Source organism: Choloepus didactylus, chromosome 12, assembly GCF_015220235.1.
Source record: "Choloepus didactylus isolate mChoDid1 chromosome 12, mChoDid1.pri, whole genome shotgun sequence".
NCBI classification, from domain to species: Eukaryota; Metazoa; Chordata; class Mammalia; order Pilosa; family Megalonychidae; genus Choloepus; species Choloepus didactylus.
This window is the reverse complement of record NC_051318.1, coordinates 89,520,229-89,544,199: the sequence shown is the minus strand read 5'-3', so window position 1 is coordinate 89,544,199 and position 23,971 is coordinate 89,520,229. Positions and strand designations below refer to the sequence as shown.

Sequence of the window (23,971 nt, the reverse complement as noted above, 5' to 3'; positions counted from 1 at the left end):
TCCACTTGCCCTGTTCCTATGGAACTCAGGAGTTGGATCTGCCAGTTACTTTTTTTTTATTTTTCCAAGAAAGGTTTTATCCCTTTGGACTCTTGGTAAGAAGATACAGTCCATTGAGGGTGTTTGGAATTCATATGTGTGTCCTGGTCTAACTAATATCCCTACAGAATATATTTAGTAAGTCTTTAAAATGGGTTATGCTAACAGTAACTGGGAGAACTGAACTATAGAAATGGGGTAGGGGTGGTCCCTAATAAAGCTTAGACATTAAGCAACTTATAATTTTTAGTACAAGAAAATAATGGCTATGTCAGAAGTGCATAGTCTTAAACTCTAAATAGGAAGTATATCAACAAAATGTACAAAGAAGGACAATGAGTAAATTTGGGCACTTAAGAGAACCTACTCTGATGATGTTAGGAAGGAGCTTGTTCCAAGGATTTGGGTTACCAGACAACTTCATGGCCAGCCTACTTCTGGAGGTTCTCTGGAGAGCATCATTTTAATGTTTCTTATGATGACACTTCCCCATTTTGATTGGATCCCTTCCATTTTCCAGAGATTCTGGGGAGAGGAAGTAAAATGGACAGCAAAGTTCTTAAGCAAAGGTTAAAGCCTTACGTAATTTATGATTCAATATCCCAGTAAAATGTATTCCCTAATTACTAAGTAGATGAGTTGAAACGTCCTAGGTATGGAATATGAAATCTAATTGATTTTTTAGCCTCTGTGACTGTTAAAGTTTTTTAACAAAGTAATTCTTTAACCCATGCGGCAAATAAATCAAGAATCCTTTAGGGCATGGTTCCAGTCTATGACCTACCTTAATTTTTTCCAGAGTTAGAGAGGAAGCATAAACTGGATATGTCCTTTAATTGCCTTGAAAATGTTCTTCCTAAGTATTTATATCATGGTCAGTTTGTCCCTTCTGTGTTGGGCTGGTCTCATGGAGGGTTTTAGCAAGTATCCATTTGAGGTCTCATCATGTGCTACCAGACAGCTATCCTGGCCTTGCCGGACTTATCCTAACGGATCTTACAACCTGATCATCAACCCCCTGCCACTCTTTTTTTAGGAATTGGATCCAAATTTTGTGCATCTATAAGGGAATCCCTGAACTTCTCTATGAATTTGTCTTTCTGTTCTGTAGGCACTTCTTGCGTAAAGACATTAGACTCTGTAGACCTTTAAACATGATGATCTTCTAGTGTTTTCCCTAGTTTCTTTAGTATCTTCTTGACTGTGGGCCTCTACCTTTAAGACAGCAATTTATTAGGCAGTATGGGGACATCAAGTAATAATTATTTCAAAAAGCATGTCAGCTATCACTGTATATATTTACCCTTTCATTTTTAGCAATTTGACATGCCCTAGAGAGGTCCACAAATTTGGCCACTTGAGTCAATTTGACTTCCGGTGAAGAAATGGATTTTATAAGAAGCTATTGTATATCTAGACTGATATTATGTCTTTTCATCTTTTAAGATAAAAACCACTAAGTAAAACAATAATATTAAGTCAGAATTTGGTGCTGGAACAGCCAAGGGATCTCTTGTGGGTGTCAGTATCTCCTGAACTACAAAAACACAAGTATGAAGTTCTCTTTCACTGTGTAAGGATAACAGAGTTGCTGGATTGAGAGTGTTTCATCAATGGTAGCAAATATAAAGAGAAAATAACCATATTTCTAATTAATTAATGATAGCAGAAAAGTGTTGGGTGTTTTGTTAGCAATGTGGATTGTGGTGCATGTGGTAACATCAAATTTAATTGTGATACTAGTAAGGGAGCTGAAGATCTTAATTTACTTGAGTTTGCAATTGCTCTGAAGCAGGAAGGATAGGCCTTAGCTATTGGATCCAGGAATAGACTATAAAAGGCAGTGGGTCTTTGAGGTGTGCCATGTTTTTTAGTAGGCTTATCATAATTTAGAAAGAATCAACTTAAACTTGTGTGGGCTCTGCTTCAATAATTTTGCCTAGATGTATGGAGTGTTTTGCCTTTAGAAATTCTAAGGTGATAGCTAAGGTTTTGGGTTTTTTTGGTTATTAATCAACAATAGCTGTAGATAATATCCAGATCAGCTATAATTTAACCATGTGCAAGAGAATTTTAAAGGATTTCTAAAAGTAATCCTTTTATAGTACATTTTATATGGGAGTTTTATTTGCAAAGTAGATCTGACCTGTTAAATTGTAGTTGTGTCACAGAGAAGAAAGGAGAACTCTTCTGATAAAGTCTTAAAATAAGCTACATGCTGGAACTGGGAAAGGAACTTAAGATTGTTAAAATCTACCCTCCTCAACACTATTTGAAATGATTCTAGTGAACCCAGAGGAATATAGTTCCTTTCTTCTCAGGTTTTCTACAGTGTATTGAATACCTTCAAGTGTGTGTTTTTCTATTTTTTTTTTTCATATTTTGGCAAACAGCCTTTTTTTTTTTTACTGTAAGACATAATTATTCTTTCTTTTCTTTCTTTTGTATTTCAAACCAGTTAAGTTACCTTCCTTTTTATTTTGTCAAATACTTAAAAAATTTTCTTGAAAGGACCTGATGTTCAATATTGATGGTATTAATGGTAGATATAATAAAATCTGTATCACCAAGAGAGTTGTTTTGTTTATAATTCCTCTTGGAACTCAAGAGGCAAGAATCTGGGGGCTAATGTGTGTCTCTCTCAGAGCTGCATGGTTGGATACATTTTGGGTAGTGGTCCTTCTTTTCTTAGCCAGTATGGGGTGTTAATTCTCCCAGTGACCTCTGTTTATGGCATCTACAGGTGCTCTTACACATCTTTCAATTAAAGAGGACAGAAGACATTTGGTTTTATCTAAAGAACCACAAGTTTTCTTTTGTTTTGTTTTGTTTTGTTTATATTTCTGACTTGTTTACTTCTTAAGGCTCTCTGAAAATGGCCAGCCACATATGGGCTATTTTCTCAATTGACAATTTCCTGTTCCTATTTATTTTTTTCTAAGTCTCTTAATTCAGGTCTATGCCCATTTATGAAAAGAGGTCTCCTTTAAGTTAACTGTTGGGTCTCCCCAAGAATACTGTTTAAAAGTTTCCCAAAGTCTGCTTTTTTGCTTTACTTTGTTTTCAATTTTGCATCTTTGTCAATTGTGCCTTTAAGGGCAAGTCTTGGAAAGTAGCTTATTATTACACTTCCTCTTTTTCTTGCCTTCTCAAGGCAATTTGTAAAACTCTTACACAGCTGGATTGCTTAAATCCCCTTTTTGCTACCTTGATGCTTTTAGCCACATTATTAATTTGAGAAGGACTAACAATTGAGTGAATTAGTGTATATCTGACAGTTGAGGACATACGTGTCTAAGAAAATCAGAAATTCTTCAGAAACGTTCTGCGTATCTTTCTAAGGTTTAGGGAAATCCTTAATTATAGGTCTTAATTCAGCTTCAAGTCGGGGTTAAATGCCTTCTGCTCTAGCAGTTTTAAATGTGACTGTTCTTTTCCTGAATAAGGGAAAACCTTGTGTAACTCATTTGGGAGGTCAGGAGAAAGCCTAGAAGGAGTTTAAAGCGGGTTCTGCAGATAAAATTGTGTAGAAAGAGAGAATTACAAAAGAGGTAGGATTCAGAAGATTGGAGAGTCTTTAAGAGAGACTGAATTTTTATTTGAAATTTGTTTTGAGGCTTTGGCCTATCAATTAGAAAATCTGATTGTTTTGCTATTTCTCACTTGTTTTTCTAGCGCTCCTCTTCTTAAGTGTTAATCTATTCTAATATTCCAAAATGTCCCCCAAAATGGCCAAGTTTATTTCTAAGTTATTTTTTTTTTTCCATTTACCAAGGTAAGTGCAAGAATTACAGTGCAACATTAAATAAGAACCAGGTTTTTGTCAGGAGGAGTTTTCAACTTTGACATAAACAAACCCATAAAAATGAAAGTGCTACCATGACTGGTCAAAACTGTGTGCTCATATATAGTTGCTTGAGTTTCTCAAGCAGACAGAAGCTAACAAGGGGCCATACGTGATCAATGACTCAACCGCCACTGACCGTGAAATTCAGACCAAACAAAATGACCTTTTTTCACAAATTGACAAGGTAGGGATTACCTTTATAGAGGTTTTAAAGGGAACCCAAGGCAAAGTTTAACCATTTTACCTTCGTACGAATTGGTCACCAGTCTATCAAACCTCCAACTGTTAGTCCTCAGAGCGAGCTGGAATTGGGTTAGAGACTTAACAGGCCTCTGCCTCCATGTATTTTCCATGGAGCACTCTCATATATATTCATTAGAAACAATGCAATCCAGAAGAAAACCAAAACACATGAGATAAGAATTTTTTCTATAAGATAATAAAGACCAAAAGCAAAGCAAGCAGCTGGAGAATGCTTATTAATAACAAAAAAAATATTTACCAAATGATGTACCTGGAAACCAGAAGTTCTAATTACCTTAATTACCTTCTGAAAACATCTATGTGGTTACAAATTCTAAGCTGAAATAAATTTAACAACAAGATTTTAATAAAAACAGCCAGGGATCTAATTGTTTTTAAGACTGGTATAAATGGCAGCAAATCAGGACAAAAGGGACCCAGTAAATGTGCCTGCCACTCTGAGAGTTCCCTGAAATGCTGCCAAAGAAGTCCTCAAAACATTGGTAGAACCCCATAATTTCCAAAGGATAGTCACTCAATACTTGAAATGAAGAGCACAAAAATGAATTTTCATTGCGTACTTACTGTAGATGAGAACTGTGGTAGATGAGAGGTACTCTCTGAGTGGAGGACAGGAGGAGACTGCTGACATTATATCAGGTTTTCAGGACTCAGGAATTGGTGGATTTTCAGGGGTGGAACTTGTAAGAATCTGGAATATGATTTTCCTCTACTTGCAAGCTAATATGTTAGCCTGTTACTATTTCTTGAACGCTGCAGGTGACATACGAGTCCAGGGTCAGAGACAAAGGACTCATAGCAAACAGCAGGAGCACAGTGTTTGCATTGCTTCCCACAAGGGACCACACAGAGGGGTCCAAATGCAAGCTGCATGTGCAGTGGGTTGCATTACGGGGTGGGGGTGGGGTCCACCTTTTATATAGCAAGCAGTAAGCAAGCCCTCTCCTTGTACCTGCAGAAGATTTCAAGGTTGCTTGCTTCAAACACAAACCTGTGAAATGGCTCATGTAAAGAGCTGACAGGGGCCTTGCGTTTAAGTTCAAGCCCTGTACATCCTATTTCCTCCCACATACTGTGACAAGATGATATCGTAGGTACTTTAAGTTCAACATTTCTAAAACTGAACTCATCATCTTCTCCCATAGTTGCTTCTTTCCCTTTTTTCCCATTCACCAAAGCACCTACTCATCCTCAACATTTTCCTTATACACCAGTCACCAGATTTTTTTCAGTTCCACCTCTTAAGTACCTCTTAAACTTGTGCTCTGTACACCATTGCCTTGGTTTTGACCCTCATCATCAAAAGATAATAAACCAAGACCGCTGCAGTAGCCTCTACTGCTAGACCTGCCTTCAGTTTTACCTGCCTCCAAACCAATGTTCTCCAGTGCAGATTCGTTCATGTAGTCTCTCTACTGAATACACTTCACTAATTAAGCTTTCCATATAAAATCCAACTTCTAACTCTTTATCATGGTCTACTTACTTTTCCACCTTCATCATCTGACATTTCCTTTAAGCTTTCTTGCAGACCTTTTATACAAATCACTTGCTGGCCTCTGGATAAATGCATGCTCCTTGCCACTTTGAACCTTGTATCCCTAAAAATTTATAATTCCTTGGCATATAGTAGACACATAATATTCATATGTATCATAAACATTTATTAGGTGGATGAAAGTAAAAACAGGTATAGCTTGAATGCAACAAGGGCTTGGCTTGGGGAATTATTGAGGTCCATATCTGTATTCCTTTCACCCTAACCAGTCATGAGGATGGAGCTCTTTTGACAAACATTGGATGGTAATTTAGATTTACAGGCACCAAGCAAAAACACGGAGACTATCCAAAACTTGCAGACTACTCTCTTTTTCAGTTGGACAACTGATACAGCCAAATCAATCAAATTAACCTTACTTTTCTAAGGAACCCATGATTCATGGGTCATTAAAACACTCCACTCCCTTTTTTTATAGTGGGAAAAGATTAAAGCACAGCATACAAAATCACCATCCTGTCTTCTAACCTTTAAAACACATCGATATTAACTTTAAATTTTATTTGTCTTTGGAAACAACTGTATTATATGAGAGTTCACCCATCTCATTAACTCTCTGAAATTGTTAACAAGAGCCTGAGCTTGTATCATGCCCAAGGCAGGTAGGTTTAGGCTCCAGGGAGCTTAGTTGGTAGTAACTTGACTAAATGACATTATAGACCCCAGTCTCTAGGATCTGTATGCTTGGACACTCCTTGGACTACAATGGAAATAATATTTCCCCTTTGGGAGATACTTGAGGTCCGTTCATGACAATATGCAAGCACTCCTTAGAGCTAGACCGATCTGCTACATTAGGTTCTATGACACTTCCCAGCTTAGTTCCTCCTCTCTCTCCTGGAAAAGTCAGAAGAGCAGCTCTGTCTCCACCCTGGACAGAAATACCCAGAGGTGGAAGTTTTTCCAAGCCTTGGGTGTCTGTCAGGCCAGGGACTGCTGGATTGTTGTGGGAGGCTTGCAGACAGGTATGTCCTACTCGAGAGTCACTGTGACAACCGTGTGATTACACACCATTTGTGCTTAGCAGGGCGCAGGCTACAATACTCAATTCAGGAAATATTTCCACAGAAAGATGGTCTTAGTTATCTTTCCATCCCTGTTTGCCCAACCCTAAAACATCATCAGAGCAACAGATGTGGGCAGAGCAGATCTGGTTCTCATGGACATTTGTTGATTTAGTAGCATCTACTGGGGCTCTACTCAGAGTCCCCCTTTCTTTGCTGATCCAGCTGTGGACATGGGGACACATGCCTGGCAGCACCCTTGAGTGGTCTCGGTATATTTTGGCTATTTCCATTCCCTGCAGGATCCTTAAGTGCTGCCTGCCCTCTCAGGTCCATTTCCCTTACTAACCCTGCCACCCTTACCTGTGATATGGCCCCAAGACCTTACTCAGTCTTAGTAACTCATTTGGGCCTGTTGTCTGCTAACTCCTCTAAGCAGCTTCATTTGGCCCTAGTTATCATCCAGGCTGTGGACAGATCACCCTATCTTGGAGAAAGTGTATCCACTCAGCGCTTGGGTTCCTTATTTGTATTTTCTTAAATGATGCACTCATCTTCCCAGTTACTGTTCTCCCATCTTCTTTCATACTAAGCCTCTGTTGGGAGAACTTTACGGAGCCACTGCCTGAACCCTCCTGCCCTCCCAGGCATGGAAGTCCAGCGCTGTGTCTGTGTGGGACCTACCAGAGCTCAGCAGGCTCCTTGACCCACTGACAGAGATGAGATGTACACACAGCCCTTCTCTCCTCTAACTGAAACAGCCTGATCAGAAAACACCATATTCCCTTCCTTGCAATTCCTTTCTACGAAACATGCTAATCCTCTCTACACCAGCCTTTGAGTTTGTTGTCTTCTGTAGCTCTTCATTGCGTTTCCATCGTGACAGCTTCCTAAGATTCATTTTGTGAAGTGTAAAATCACCTTTATCTCTAATGACTTTTACATCCAGCCAGCTCCAGCCTTGCCACAGTCCATTCCCTCAACCAATTCTGATCCTTGTTCCTGAGCACATCCTTGCCATCAACCTCAGGACGCAGTTGATGTCTCATCAACCAGCATCCCCCCTCTGCTCTATTATCACATCACTGTCATTCTTTACCGAACCCACCTTCACCCCTCACTTGGTTCTGATCACTCTGTCTTCAGCTGATAAATCTGACCTTTGGGGAGCTTCCAAAATGCACACCAAATATTACCAACTGCAATTTCTCTGAAGAGCCTTTTTTTCCTGGCAATTTCTATTATCCCTAATTTACAAAGTAGTAGTCCCATACGTCAACTTTAGCTCCCAGGTCAATTTTGATTGGCATGTGCTGAGTTTATTATTTTTGTTTGAATGCCTTTAGATGGGGTTTGTGCTCCTTATGTGCTCAACGTGGTCCCAACAATTATATCTGGCCAGTTTTGCTAATTCACATTAACTGGCTAAGTATCTGTCTTATAACCAGAGTCAGCCATGGCAATGTGACAAACCATTTGTCCAGGCTTTCTAAGTTCTCCTTTGTATTTGCCTTCTGTGCTTATTCTGTGTCCTCCCAAAAGATCCTTCCCCCCAGCCCCATCTAAAGGAAACAGTATCCTTAACTCTTTGCTTACTCTTTTAACTCTTTGCTTATTAGTTCTTCTTTCACACCTGTCTTTCAATGAACAACTGCCTTCCAACAAGACCTAACTACCCTAATGATTCTGCTGTCTTATATATACAGTTCTCTGATCATTAAATTTGACTTTCTACTAAAATCACTTTCCAATTTTAGTCCCAATATCAAGTCTGGGAGGTTATGAGTTAAGGTTTGTCTCTGTTTTTAAATTTCAAAGTCCATAGAAAGAACTAAAAATCATCCAGCCTCAGTGTTCCATGTGTTATTGGCTTGTTGTACAAGTGTGCATTTTTAGTTTCTTAAGAAAAGAATTTCCCAACCTTTGCTTTATCTGCCTTTTGCAGTTGTGTCTAAAAATCCATGCCCACTCAACTTAAACACTCCTAACAACGATTCTTTCTCACCTGCCCAATAGGCCTGTTTCCCCACAAACTCACTCAAATTACTATGGTAGTGTTATTATAAATCAGTCTGCTGAATGCTTTTCTGGAGAATTCTCCATTTATATTTGAAATAAAACATGTTAAAGTAGCACCAGCTATAGTTAAATATAGCTAACAGAGTTTAATCAAAACATGGACAAAAATTTAAGATGTGCCAAATTTGCCACTTGTGCAGAGAGTTACTTGGTTTGCTGGGAGGAGTAGCTAGGAATCCAAGTTTTAGAATTATTATTCTGCTGTTGGGCAAATACATCAATTATTTAAAAGAGTTGGTCCTGAGTTATAAACGGAAATCATGGCCTCTTTTACAGCTTTTAAGAGACCTGGCGGGTTTTATTGAAATGCACAGAATATACATAAGCACATATATGGTTTTTGTTTTTTAACCTTGTAGGAAATTAATGTGTTGACAGTTGCATTGGTCAACCAAGACCGTGAGAACAATATTGAGAAAAGAAGCCAAGGCTTAAAATCAGAGAAAGAAGCTCTGCTAATAGGTAAGTAAAATTCTGTTCTCCTCATCTGTTCTCTTAAATAATCCTCAGGTAATTCACTATAAAAATATTTAAGTAATTCACCTCCAACTTGTTAATTTGAAAAGCAAATCAGAGGTGTAATTGGTTTTAAGATTATATTATGTACATTTCAAATCAGTGGCATGCAAACTACCAGGGGTTTTGTTCTTCTTTAACCATACACTAATTTGTTGTCTGACATAAAATTGAGTTCAAGAAGACTGATTAATTTTAGCTCATGCTAAAATCCGAATTTTAAAACCTGGACACATGCTTCCAACCTGAGGCCGGGATGGGTGCAGTCCAGCAGTCCCAAACCAAGCCAAGAGCAGCTCTGAACCCTGAGATTAACTTCTAAGTCTTTTAGCAGAAGCCAACCACTGAGCTGAGCCCCACGGCCGGCCCTTCAAGGCTGATTATGAAGGGCAGCTAGGCTACTGGGGCTAGTCTAATTCAGGACAATCTAATCACGGCTGCCCCCATGATCCACACGTTTGGATCCATTCATCCAAGGTAAATAAAACAAGCTAGCTACTGAGAAAGGGGAGAGAAGAGGGGAGGAATTTGCTATTCACCTAAAAACATTCAGTTCCCTCCCAAAAAGATACTGGGGTTGCCCTTTCCTTTGTCTGGATCAAAGACAAAGCTCTGAATCTTCTCTTTTTAAAATCATCATCAGTGGATCCAAAAGTAGGACTTATCCTCACAAGCAAGAGTTCTTGATGAGATTGTACTGGTAACAGGCCTGGGACCCCACCTTAGAAGTCTGTTTATTTAAGGCTTTCTCAGAAGCCCCCAAATCCAAAGAAAAGGGGAGCCCCTCTCCTCAATCTGTGATGCACAGCATTGCTTCCAGCCGTGCCTTGGCACTGACCCCAGTGTGGGGCTCCAAGTTAACACTAGCTCCTCCATAGCATGATTAAGAGTGAAGAATGAGGCCCTTGTACCATTGTACAAGTAAGACAAATTATTTTTCCGTAGTTAGTTATCTGGCAGGAATGGCACCTGGTTGCTCATTCTAAGTACTGCGTGTGCTCACCTCAAAATGACAGGTCCACCAGGGCCTTCAGAAGCTGCCACAGAAGGAATTAAATTCAAAAGATAGTCCAAACTTCATCCATCATATATAGATTTTTCAGCAACAGAGTTATTGAATATGACATCGACTTAGAGATACTCCAAGGAAAACCAATTATTTTTTTTTCTCTTTGATGATATACAGCTGTAATAACATGCCATGCACAGGTCTCATAAGACATGCTGATCTGCTATCAGTTCCAGGAACCCAAAATGAACCCATATGTAGCTGGTAACTGGATTATTCTTCTATTGGAAAACCTGCCAAACACCGACAACTGTTTTCCTTCCACTCAGTATGACAAAGGTGTGATTTCAACCAATGATGCTTTCAGTGGATGAACAAAGCATATAACCATCTGCAGTAAACTTTCCCTCTTTGTTTAAGTCTAAATAATACAGACCACTTGAAGGTTAAAAAAGCAGGAAAGGCTCTCTTCTTTCTGTATTTTATTTCCTACCTCTCAATACAGATTGCATCCCCTTTTATGTTTGACTTGGAGAACATAGTTCACCTACAGCACCTCCTTATAGTTATTCAATTATATACGTTTATATAGATGATGTATTTGTATAGTGTTTCAATCTGCTACTTCACAATTTAAAAAATTATATGCTTTACATGCTGTAGGTTAATGAGAGTAGCTAAGAAGGTTGCATTTAAAACATGCCCCCATGCTGAGGGCTTTAAGTACCAGGAAAAAAAAAATTGGTTAATTCAAGTGTGTTAGAAACAAAAAATATTAGTAAGTGAAGGATCTTCAATTAAAAAAAAAAACAGGCATATCCAGCCATAAATTTTCTAGGACTTTTGTCCTCTCTATTGGTCTTTTGAACTAGTCTGGCTGTGGTGGCATTTGAAGTTCAGGGGTGTGCAAACAGGGAAATAAAGGTAGCTGTCATTTTGAATCAATATGTGAAAATGTTCAAGTAGAAGGGAGGCTGGAGATTTAAGTTTTTGATTAATATAAACCTAGGAATTTAATTTTTCCCTTCATTTCTTCACCTTTCTCCATAATTTATTTTATTCTACTTAATAAATGTTGGGCAACTGATACAACTTCCTGCTCAAACCCACCCCCAGAGTGCATATGTACTTACACTCTTTTTGTAGTCAAAGAGAACAATCCTTTAACAGAATGCCATGGTGCAGAAAAGTTACTGAAATTGGCAAAATGGGCACTGCTAAAGGATGTGTTACTCCGTGTCTTTAAATGTGCCTCTCTGCTAACTGAGTATGGTCCATTAGTCACATTTTGTCAATACCTGAAGAACTCTCCTGAACTTCTGGAATCTAAGGGCAGGTTCTGGGTCCAAAACTGCTCTGGACCAGACTAGAAAGAAGAAGGGGTCCGTGGAGGCAGGGCTGCTGCTGTTCTGGAGAGCTCCTGCTGGAAGAATGATGCCGAGAGTCCTCCAGGCTTCTGATACATTTGAAAAGGTCAGAAATACAGTGGGCAACTTCCCTGAAATGTTCTCTTGGAAAAATTAAACCTGTATAGAGGACAAAGTAGGCTCAAAGCCAGCCTAGAAAGCCAGGAACACAGCAACACATCTCCCTCCACTCACTTGAAAATGCTCATTGGCAAAATCTTCAGCACATCTGGGTGCACATGTTATATGCTCCATGCCGATCTGTTCAGATGACCCAGCACCCACCTTGGGACACATAAATATTACGTAAGAAATGCACATTGCCACAAATCCTGATTGCCTGGAAGAGAAGGGGAAAGAAAGAGAAATAAGCTATTCAAACAGATTCCTATTATGGAGAACATAAAATTGAGGCTAGAACTTCCTAAATAATCCTGGTTGGTTGTGATATTGATTTATCTGGGCAAACTATAGAATCATTCTAGGTATTCTCATGACCGTTTTGTAAAAGCACCACTCAACCTTCTTTCAAGGCATTTAAGTTGGGTATCTATTATACAAGATCAGAGTGATTTCATTGATAGCATTTGGGATGGTTGCAGATTTGGACCCATAGTCCTTTGGGAATTCAACCATTCAGCTCAATTTCCTCTTGATAATCAATGGGGATTGATTGCTGTCTTCCAACTTAAGAAGATATAGACATAGAAAGGTTTTTATTATTGTGATTTGATGATTATCTATTTTGCAATCAATCCTTGTGAAGACAAGTTGACATATAATTGGACTAAAAGAATTAGATTTTTATGGGTCATTGCAGGGTAGCATTTTGTCTCACAATTCTGTTGTAATCACATTAGGTCAGCTTGCCCAGTGTCGATGCCATAATTCCTGTGTCGTTTCACATGTGGCCCTCATGTTACATTTGGCATACATTAAAGTTGTGTAGGATATAACAAATCAAAATTTTTGATTTAGGACCAAAGGCTTGGAGCAGTGTTTGACTGGAAACCACTGGGTATTGTGAAAAAGAATGGATCAGAAAATTTTTGTTAAGTTAATAGCTCTGAGAATATATTTGACGATATAATTCTGGGTCCATATCACTCCATCTTCTTTTGCTTTTTAATATGAACACAATAGCTTTCCATCTCAGCATCTGTGATTGGCATCTTGTCAATACCTGTTGTCATGTAAATTCCCTAGAGAAACAGACAACAGCTGCCACAACAATTAGAACTGTTTTAAAGTAGCTCTTCTTCAAAACCTCCCTGGTTCCCTGAGAGCTGTGTCCAAATTCTTAATGACCAAGCGAACTTCTTTACATATCGTCCTGACATCTCTGCAAATCAGGACATAAGAATTACAGGCCACCAAGCTGCTGCTTTACTTCCAGTCCTCCCCCCTTTCCCACCATTTCCATCGCTGTCACATTTTCACACGCACACACACGACCAATCTATAACTGAATTGATTTTTTTCCCCCAAATACATGAATATTAGGAAGAAGACCCATGAAGTGTAAAGAAAAGCATTTAAAGAAGGTTGGGTAGTGACTTCTTAGTGTTTTCGGTGAATAAAATTGAGGCTGTATTTAGGTTGTATCTTAGAAGAGTGATCTGGGGAGTGTGCTCCTCTCTGAAAGTTAGGGACCACAAAGAATGAATCATTGACCTAAATCTTGTTTCCAGGGTGCAAATGTCCATATCAGTAAATCAGCAAACATTTCTCAAAAGCCCACTATAAGAATTACCAACTTTCAATGCCCAAAAAGATCATCTGGGAAGCCTGCTTAAAAGACAGAATCACTGGCCCCACCCACAGAGATTCTGTTAATTTTAAAATTAACATCCTAGGTGATTCTGAAGCAGGCTCTTCTGGGAGCATGTTTTGAAAAATACTGACCTGCTGTGTGCCAAGACTTGTGTTAGCTGATTGTGATACAATCTCTTCCCTCAAGAAATTTGTAGACTAGTGAGAAAGAAAGCAGTTCGTCTCAATAAAATGTGATTTGTATTAAAACAGAAACACAGAGAAGGGGCTACCTATGCTACAGATGCCTTAGCAGAAGAAAGGACAGTTGACTTGGACCTAAAGGATGGATAGGGTTTTGCTGAATAAATAAGGGAGTTATCATGGGCATTTCAGTCAAGGAGCAATTCATCGGAAGACGCAGACATAGAGAATCAGATATCAAAACAAAAACAAAAACTAACCAACCATACAGTATCAGATAGTATACTCATCAAATAAATGGACCACACTGCTCTTGAGAAAATCAAAGCTTCTTAAAATCTCAAGGTGCTGAGAAGCATCAGCCCAAACCACAAATGTTTGATCAGTCTTCTCCCTGCCACTTATAGCCTTGCCTTTCTCTACTTCCCATAAATGCTTCCTCATTTGATAGCTGCCTGCAGACAATCGACCCCTCATGGTTGAGTGGGAGACCCAGACTTCACCCAGCATTCTCCCTGCTGGCTCTCCAGGTCAATAACCATGGAACCTTTGTATGGGCTGCAACATGAAGCAATATTTCAGGCTGGTTTATGATGAGGCTCTGCCAGTCCCCAGCAAGACATGACTGTCCAGAGAGACAGCTGCTGTTTGCAGAGTTGAGGTTCCTGGAGATTCCCAGGATGCCCCAGTAAGCTGATAGGCCCCAAGGGTTTTTGGAAATTTCCCAGGAGACTCTCAACCCCTGTAGATGCGGGGAAAGCTAATCTCCGTCAGAACTCTAACAAATTGATGCCAAAAGTTTGAAATGAAAACTCCAGGCAGCCTGAGAAAGAGGAGTATATGCTGGTAGGATTCCATTTCTCTGTCAATTCAAATGCTCCTAAATGGTCTCCCTGTTTCCCTTCAGTCTATTCACACAGCAGCTTGAATGAGATTTTAAAAATATAATTCAGATCCTATCAGATCCCTGCTTAGACCCCCTCTGTTGGAATCCCACTACATTTAGGATTTGGTAGAAGCCCCTTCCTTTGGCATACAAGGCCCTACTTGACCACCCCCCACCTCTAAACTCATGTTGTGCTGCTCTCCAGCCAAGTTTGTTCCTGCCAAGCTCATTTCTACCTCAGGGCCTTGGCACTACCCAATTGCCTGAATCTGAAACAGACTTTCTGTGGATGGCTCTTTGTCTGGTAGACAAGAGTGAATGAAGCAGTAAAAATCTAGTGCTATTTAATTTAATCCTGCCCTCTTGTCTTAGTGATGTCCAATAATGAGAACAGCTGGATGATTTAGGTGGGAAAAGTTCAGCTTGCCTTTATTTAACCTGTTTAAATGGGTCTCTCTAAAGGGCAATTTGCCACAGATTGTACAGAGCTGGGTTTTGTATCTTTCTACAGTAGATTTTAAGGCCCTGAAATATACACACACACAAAAAGCCCAATAGTACTGATGATCTCTTCCACTTCTTGTTTGTTTTCTTACATTGCCTGCTTCCAGTTGTGTTCTCCAGTGTTGGGAAACCCATTCTTAAATATGGCAACCTCCTACTTCTTCATGGAAACAGCCCATCCCTTTGGAGATCCACCCGTTCAGTGATGGCTAAATCCTTTGCTCTCAATTCTGAACCTTCCTTTTACTGAGTCTTTAGTTCCCTCCCAAGGACTTCAAAGAGTCTCCATTTTCTGGTGTTTGTAGCACTGTTAGATTTTGAGATATAGCAGTCCTTCACCATTCCCAGGGAATATTCCAGTTCTCTTACAGGAGCTGCAAAGAGGCTTTCCTTGTTCATTTAAGATGTTCTCCCAAAATGAATCTGATCCAAGACCAGGGCCTCGAAGCTACATTTTCTCAGGTGCCATGGCTGATGCTTCTGAGATGCCCCAGGGGGGCAAAGAGGGACAAGGGACCCTCCAGGACAGTGACCACACTTCCCATTTCTGCTATGTCTCTAGCAACACTGAATAACTTGTTGTCCATCAGAAACACTTGGGAAACTTTTATTTAACTGTCTAGCTCTGCCCCACAATCATGGAGTGGCAGTTGCTTAACTTTTATAAGGAAGAGTTTGTGGCCTGCTACTATCAGCTATTACTGCAGGGGCTCTGAACGCCTTCCTAAGGAAAAACACTCAAGTGTGCATGAGGATTTCTAAGCTGATTTTAGAAATCACCCAGGATGCTAGGGAGCATTTTCCCTTATTTTTGTCAGCAAAATAGTTTCATTGAAAGTTTCCCACACCCCAAGCATCCAAGATAGATACTCGGCTCTTTTGAATCCACAACAGGATGAAACAGGGGTGGGGATAGCCAGGGAATGTGCCCCCAAAGGTACCTGCTGGTTGAGTATTATCAAATCATTGGTTAGGACTGGTAGGAATTGCTAAGGTTCTTAAGAATCCCCATTCATCAGTAATAGAATAATAGAAATTTTAAACAAGTACAGTGGCTATTCTCAGTTCTAAAGGATACATTGCTTCAACATACATTTACTGTTCAGGTATATGATGATTCCAGTAATGAATTGGAGCAACCAGAGACCAAAAGCAGTCTCCCTTGGGGTCCGGGCCAAGGATTAGAGCTACAGGGCAGGAATAGTGAGGGAGCAACTTCCTGTACACAGAGGGCTGCCAGAGTCGCGAACGCAGCAAAAGGGGTGACTCCAGTGCCTCCTATTTCTGGTATCCCCAAATTTCCTGTTCCACCACTACTTCTCCTAGACCAAGAGTTACCAGCCTCTGACTGGCTCTGCTGAAAACATTTAAATTCACACACACACACACCCAGGGCATTTATGGGAGAGGTTATGGGCTATCCAGAAATGGTGAGACTCAGGCCAGTGCCTCAGGAACGTGGAAAGTGTTTCTCTGTCTCCAGGGGGGGCCTGGAGTGATTTATTCCTAAGACTGCTCAGGACCTTCTACCCTCTGAAATGCCCACTCGGCCCACGGGAGACACACGTCCATATCATCCCAAAGAGTGTACCACATAGTGCCACCATGCCCCAGGTCTCACCCCACCCTTTCAGGAAGGATGGGGGCTTCCTTCATTGGCAGTTAGAGAAATATGGATTGAACACTCTTCTTAAGTAGCAACTGTAATTATCAGGAAAATCGGAGGCAACGTGATTTCTGACACAGCTGCGTGAGCTACTTTCACGCTGCAAAGTCCACCCAGGGAAAGAAAAGACATTAATTTTATCCCACCTGTGCTTGGGTGGGCACGAGGTCAGGTCAGAAGTCTGGAGCCTAAGCAGCCCCCCAAGGAAGGGAATGCTGGGCCCCCCTCTTGCAACCATCTCCAGTCTCTCCAGGTCATTTGCCTGGAGACTTTTCTCCTTCCCTCCTTCCCCAGTAGGGACACTTTGGGAGAGGAGAAAAGGCATCTCACTAGAGAGGCCACCTTCTCACAAACCAGCAGTTGAGCATGCCTTCTCCCCTCCCGTCTCCTTCCCCTTATAGGCTGGGGAGGGGGTGGGCAGCAGAAAGTGTGGGCGTGCTACCCCGGACCTCAGCCCTGGGACCCAGGGGACATCCCACCCACCATCTGAAACAGGGGCCGTTCCCTGCACACAGCTGTAATTCTCCCCCCTTGCTCCAAGTTGAGAAATACAAGTGAAAAGTGAGATTTTTTTAAGTACTTCTAATTTATCTTTCAAGTCAATCATTCACAAACTTCTATATTTTAACTCTTAACCAGTAACAAAATCACTTGCAATGCAGCCTCACCAGATTTGAGAATTTCAGATACAGGGCAGTAATTGTCAGGCTTATAAAATTTAAAAATAAAATAAAGGGGTGGGGTGGGGGGAACAACACAGTGCCACTTACGTATATTAAAAATGTCGGTTTGGCCACTTAAAGATATTAAAAATGTTTGTTACCTTCTACCATCACCGTTATTTTATAAAAGAAAGGACATTTTAGCAACAACAACATCAAAAGAATAGGAAGGACATCAACTCAGAATAAAATGGTAGTTCTTTATTTCTCAGGAAAAAACACAGATCAGTCTCTAAAAACTGAGATTTTTAGCTTTATGGGAAAATGCCATAAATTTCTTCTCTCTTCCTCATTTCACTCTGAACCAATAAAAACCTCATAAAAGCAATTATCTGAGGACGGGCCTTGGAGAGCTGCTGACTTGGCCTCTGGGTAAACGGCGAAATTTTCTTTAAACCGCCCCCAGTCCTGGAGTAGCCCGAGCACCGCGCAAGAGAGCGAAGAGTTGGGGGTCCAGGTGGCCCCGCACATCCTTGGATGCCTTCGCTCGAGGGTGGCAAGCTCGTCCTGATGGCATTTCATCACCAGCCAGGGGCTTCTTTGATTCTGGAGTCTCAGGGGTCAAAGCTCATGGTTCACAGTAAAGGGAACGTGAGAACTTAACCTCAGATTTAATTCATTCCCAAACCAGTTTAAAAGAGAACTCAAAACATCAGCCTGAAACCGACTCCTGAACAAATAGCGGTTCACAGGGTCAACATCCTTATTTTCATTATTTTGATTTGAGATAAAGGAGCAGGGAAGGTAGGAAGGTAATGCTTTTTATTTCACTCTTGACACCCACACCCAGGTTTGCATGCATCAGGACAATGGTGACAGCTGATTTTCACAATGGAAAAAAGCCTTCTGATTTACGGTCAGACTCCGGCCAAACCATTCATTCCCAGACCTTTTGAAATGATCCTGTAAATTACAACAGGGAGAAGGAGAGCACGAGCTGGCTGCCTTTAAACAGTGACAACTGAGGGAAAACAGCAAACATTTCAGGAAGGATGGGGGCTTCCTTCATTGGCAGTTAGAGAAATATGAATTGAACACTCTTCTTAAGTAGCAACTGTAATTATCAGAAAAATCAGAGGCAGCGTGATTTCTGACACAGCTGCGTGAGCTACTTTCACGCTGCAAAGTCCACCCAGGGAAAGAAAAGGCATAATTTTATCCCTCCAATGACTGCAATTTTATATTGGTAAATCAAGCATAAAATTCGTGGTTGAAATGCTTCCTGGAGTCTCTGTTTAGAAATACCTTTATTCATCTATAGATCATCTTGGAGTCTAGCTTTGCTAACTACTATCATTCCAGGAGACAGAGTGTTCTGTTTGCCATGTTACTATTACTGGCGGCTGAATGTGCTGTTATCTAATGTTTGCTGAGTGCTGTTTGAAGTAGCAGGACCTAACTCACCCTGACAAAACAGTGACTGCGGTGAAATGACATTATGTGACTGAGGCTCTTATTTGCCTCTGAGTAATTTACAATGTCTCTCTTTTTTTAATTCAGGCATCATATCCACGTTCCTTCATGTCCATCCATTTGGAGCCAATATAGAATACCTTTGGTCATACATGCAACAGCTGGACTCCAAGGTAAATTCTTTTTCTCTAGTGGACTTTCGTCACGGACATTTAGCATGCTGTGATGGCCGGTTGCAGGCAGCCCTATTGTGAACTGAAGTAGGGATACAGCAGGGAAAGGGGATGTAGCAGCACCTCTCCTTCACAAGACCCCCCAATTTTTGATGGATAGGCATTCCTCCTTTCACCCGCTTTTCCTTTTAGAAAGAAGAGCTGTTATCTAAAATGGCAGCGCCTCAGCAAATGCCAATTTACTTAGAAAAATTTAAGAGGGATTTAAAATTGCAGGTTGGCCTGAAAGTTCCCAAAACAAGGAAGAAATCAGCTCAGGGCAACCAAGCCAGATTCTCACAAGGTTCTATGTTACAGACTTCACATGAGAGAGGAAAAATCACCTCAAATAACGTAAAGATCTGACAAGACCCTCAAGGAAACTGTAGGAATGCTGTTTTTCAGCATTATTCTCTACATGGGAAAAATAGGAGCTGCAAAGTTCCACAGTAAGGATGCAGCTCCCCGATTCTTGATTTTGTCATCTGCATATACGCTCTGTTCCTAGCCCCTTGCAGGATCTGTGTGTCAAAAGAGAAGAGACAGAAAGAGCTCAGTTTATGTATCAAATGTGAGTGAACAACATAAAGTGAGGGTACCACTGCCCGTGGACACCCAGGACGAAGGTTGTGATGGAGCAAAACCAAGAAGCCAGCTCTGCTGCTGAGTAGCTTGGCACATTTCCTGCTAGGCTGGAAAAGGGAAATAAGTAAGACCCTCCTCCATAGAGCACAACAAAGTCCATAGAACTAGCAGGGATCAGACCCCCAGCCAGCAGTTCTATGACCCTGAATACATACATGTAAGAAATTCTGAAACCTCAGTAGTTCATATTGATTAAATCACCACACCATGTTCTGATTTCAATGCAAGTGATCTCACATGTGCATGATCCCAGAACTGCTTGACCTTTTAAAAGGGTCTGATGCCCCCTTTGAGGGAAATCATCTGGAACAAAATGTATTTTTCCACCGTGGAGATTCATACCCTTTTATTCTCTCACAGCCGCTGACAAGGACACAAAAGCAAGGAGTTAGATTGTAGGAGTCTTGATCATATTATCATCTTCTCTGAGGGCTCATCTCCATGCAGAGCTCATAGAAAATGCAACCCAAAAAAAGGGTGTGTTATGTGATGTCACTTCATCGTACTAAAGCTGCAAAGGGTTTCTTTGTTTTTTCCCTTCACCAATCTCATTCTCCCTTAGGATCCCTGCTACCTTTGCCAGAGGATTACATAAAATACTGCATGCACTGATGTGCTTGGCATAGAGGAAGCCCTCAAGAATCGGGTCCTATTGTTGCCATCATCCTTCCCTTGGGTAGTTGACATTTCTCTCTTCCCCTCTCAGAAATCCCAAGTGGGAAGCCTTTGTTTAGAAGCAGCTGGGTTCTGTTTTTTTGCTTTTTTTTTTTTCCAGAAGGAGCTGAAATGCCCAATGAATTTATGTGTTATTTATCTAAGAATTTCAAGACTCTTGTCTGTCCCATCTGTGCAGGTTGTAAATGTGAAATGTGTGTGTTGTGTGCAAAAAAGAGAGTGGGGGGTCGTTGACTAAAGAACGGATTGCTCTAGGTTGGAGGGTGCGAGTTCTTGTTCTCTTCTTTCCCTCAGAATGGAGCATGTGTCTCCCATTTGCTTAGATGAGATTTGTGCAGTCCCCCTGGGTAGTCTATAGGGACAAAAACTTCACGCGCCTGGTCCCTGGCCATGAGGTGAAGTGCCTCTCTGACAGCGAGTCAGTAGGGAGGGACTCCTTCCTGTCTCATATTGATACTTTTATTTGAGAAGCTGAAGGACATATTGCCCTCGCAGAAGGAATGCACAGGGTCTCCCTCCCACCACACCCCACCCACACGCACCTCCCAAGCCCTCTAGCTCCTGGATCCAATGCCCTCTAGAGCTGTCAAGTTTACCTTTTGCCTAGGGCAAAAATATGTCTGGAAAGGGTTGTGACACAAACCCTTTGGTGCCAGGGATTGGACCATGTATTTTGTTTTTCTAGCCCAGTTAAGCTGAGAGGATATTTTGACTTTTTAATCCAGACAGCAAATGGTGGCCTTATGCTAGAATTCCAGATCCTCGGGGCTTTAAGCAGAAAACAAAATAATGAGAGGTTCTGCCCAAGTATCTGCAACTGTCCCTGCACCAGTTGCCAAAAGACCCATAATCCTCGGGCTGCAGGCAGCCCATCGAGGCTGAGGGTCTCCAGAGCAGCCGGCCTGGGTGCCTACATCCGGTTAATCGGAGTGAAGGGTGATGCACGTGTCCCCCAGAGTTTTGGTTAGGGTTGCATTGAGGCGTGGATTCTCTCCTTCTTCCACAACCCAGGGAGGTTCTGACTCTAGTAGGAAGGCTTTTTAAAAAATTCCGCTTAGAACAACACAATTCGTTTGAGATTGGGCAGCAGCATCATTACCACATTGTTGTAAAATAATGTTTAGGCTCTGCCCACCTCAGTGCCTAGGAGAACAGGAAAGCAGCCTCAGCCCCTGCCCAGTGCCTTAGCTGTTTTATTAGGATTTCCTCAAAGGCCACGTATGGCCACAAGAATGATTAGGATGGGAAGGAGACAGAGGAATTAATTTACTTTGGGCATATAAATTGCACATGGCTCTGTAAAACCGTGTAGCCCAATAATGGGCCATTTTCCAGTTAAATGCTAGTCCGGCTCTGGAGAATGATCATTTGCATAGTTTTCTCTAATCAGCCTCTTCTAAACCGCCTGCTGTCATTCGTCCAGTGCTCTTGTATTAGAAACATATGACAAAGTCAAAACAGTTGGCTCAGAAGAAGGCAGGGCAAGGAAGAGGGGGAAGCACGGCTTCCTGAAGCCTCTGATGAGTCAAAAATCGTGCTCCATGCTCAGGCAGTGAAGTTCCTTAAGATAAGCAATATTATCTTGAAAAATGGTTTCTGATCAATACGTAGAACCACCCGTGTCAGCCCAGAGCCCACCAATCTGCTGACCCAACAGCACAGGGGTCACATTCGAGTTGAGCATTAAAGTGGGCCTTTCCTATTGTACGTTTAGAAGAGAGGAGGGGTCTCCCTGCTGTTCCCCCAATTTCTGTGTTCTTCAGGAGACTGAGGCCCAAGTTCTCCACGTATGTTTACTGCCCTCCTCTACATAATTGCAGGCTCTTCCCAAGGCCTGAGTAGAAGGTTTGCTCTGAAAGCTAGACTCGACGTGCTGTGGCCCCGAGGCTGGAGGGTCTAGAATGACCTGCTGTTTTGGCAACCACCAGGTTGGGTGACCAGCTTGGGTGATCATGGGCATGAGTGGATTTCCCACCATATGGCCAAACCATTTGCCTTTCTGTGCTAATAAACGCATGCCTTTGGCAACACAAAATCAGAACATCTGTCCATTCCAAGGAGATTCAATCCCCACTTTAGCTGGGTAACATCCTCTAGCTGTTTCCCAGACTGTAGCTGCATAGTGAGGACAGTGAAGTGCTCTGAGTAGGCTTGGTAAGGTTGCCCACCTGAATAATCTGTCATAGTCCATATATTCTGCTGCTCTCCTGAAGAGCCACCTGTCAGAGTGTACTAAGTGGGTGAGTTTGCCAGGGCTTACGCAGGCTAAAATGAATATATATATTTTTAGATATCCCAACACTTCTAAATGGTATATATGATGATAGTGGAAGTAACAGTACTCTCTATATGGCTCCATAACAAAAAGGAAGCTTCTAACCCACTGTAACAGAAGTTTACAAGGTTACCGGGGACAACAGATGCTCCGCGTGGAGAATGCACTGCCTTTTATGTAACCAGCACTCTCCTTGGCACCAGGGGAGAACAGAGGATGGCCAGGGCACGAGGGCTCACCAAGAAACAACGCTGCACCCCAAAAATGCTTGTAGCCTAGTTGGAGAAAGGGTGTAATATTTAGGAAATAATTTGAGAACTAGAAAGTCCAAGTTGGGCCGTGCAGGTATTTAGTGAAATAGGAATTCATGAAGGGCGAGCCCATGTGTGTTCCGGTGGCTTCCCTTTGGGATGCGTCAGCTGGCGTTGCCACGTTCCTTCTTTTCTCCACCTTCTCCCCTTCCTTCCTTTTTGCCTTCCTGTCTTCCCTTTGTTTTCCCTCCAGTTCGGTCCTTTACTCCTTCTAGTTCTTCATGTCTATTTTCCTCTTCTCTTTTCCTCCTCTCTCCTTCTCTCCCTCCCTCTCTCCTTCTTCCTCCTCCTTCCACTTCTAATCCCTTACTTCTGTTACCTCCTTCTTTCCTTTTCTTTTCCTTCATCCTCCTTTGCTTCCTTCTTTTCTCCCTCACCCCCTTCTTTCTCTCCCTCCCCACCTACATTCTGTATTTCTCTCTGAAAATATTTATTGCAAGGCGTCTGTGTGCTGGGGCCATGCTCTGCCCAGGGATGCCAAGAATGCACAAGATTCAAATGTGCATTAAAGGCTGGAAGCCCATAAATCCTATGGAAGGAAATCTGGGTTTGCAATTGGTTCCCTGACTCTCCAGCCCCAGCATAGCCGATACCACCATCTTTTCTGTGCCCCAGGCAAGAGCCCCTCTTCCCTTGGCTTCCCTTGCCTGGTGGATATGGGGTATAAAGCCGAACACCTCAATAATAAAATTGATTTAGGTCTGCTGGTGTCAGTGTGTACTTGCGCTTGGAAGGCTGACAAGGGTGTGGGCAGTGGGCTCAGACTGCAGGCAGCAAATCAGAAAATAAACCAAACCAAGCAGGCCCTGTAAATTACCTCTGCGGTGTTAATACCACACAAACCCCTTGGTTACCTGGAACCTTTATTCCTTTTCTTTTCTTTTAAATTTTATTATAGCAGATCAGTCCTTTCTAAAAGTGTAAGATTTAGAATTTGAGGATTTTAAACAAAATAAGGTTGGGAGAATCCACAGATAACATCAA

At 41.6% G+C, this 23,971-nt stretch overlaps 1 protein-coding gene across 3 annotated transcripts in view; it reads left to right on the top strand.

Annotated features, from left to right (window-relative positions):
• Positions 1 to 23,971, top strand: part of ENOX1 (ecto-NOX disulfide-thiol exchanger 1) — a 314,387-nt gene that overhangs the window by 283,782 nt on the left and 6,634 nt on the right. For all 3 annotated transcript variants that reach the window (XM_037799840.1, XM_037799841.1, XM_037799842.1), the window contains 2 exons: positions 9,151 to 9,253; positions 18,957 to 19,042. In XM_037799840.1, coding sequence (XP_037655768.1) covers positions 9,151 to 9,253; positions 18,957 to 19,042 — 189 coding nt within the window. The remainder of the gene's footprint in view (positions 1 to 9,150; positions 9,254 to 18,956; positions 19,043 to 23,971) is intronic.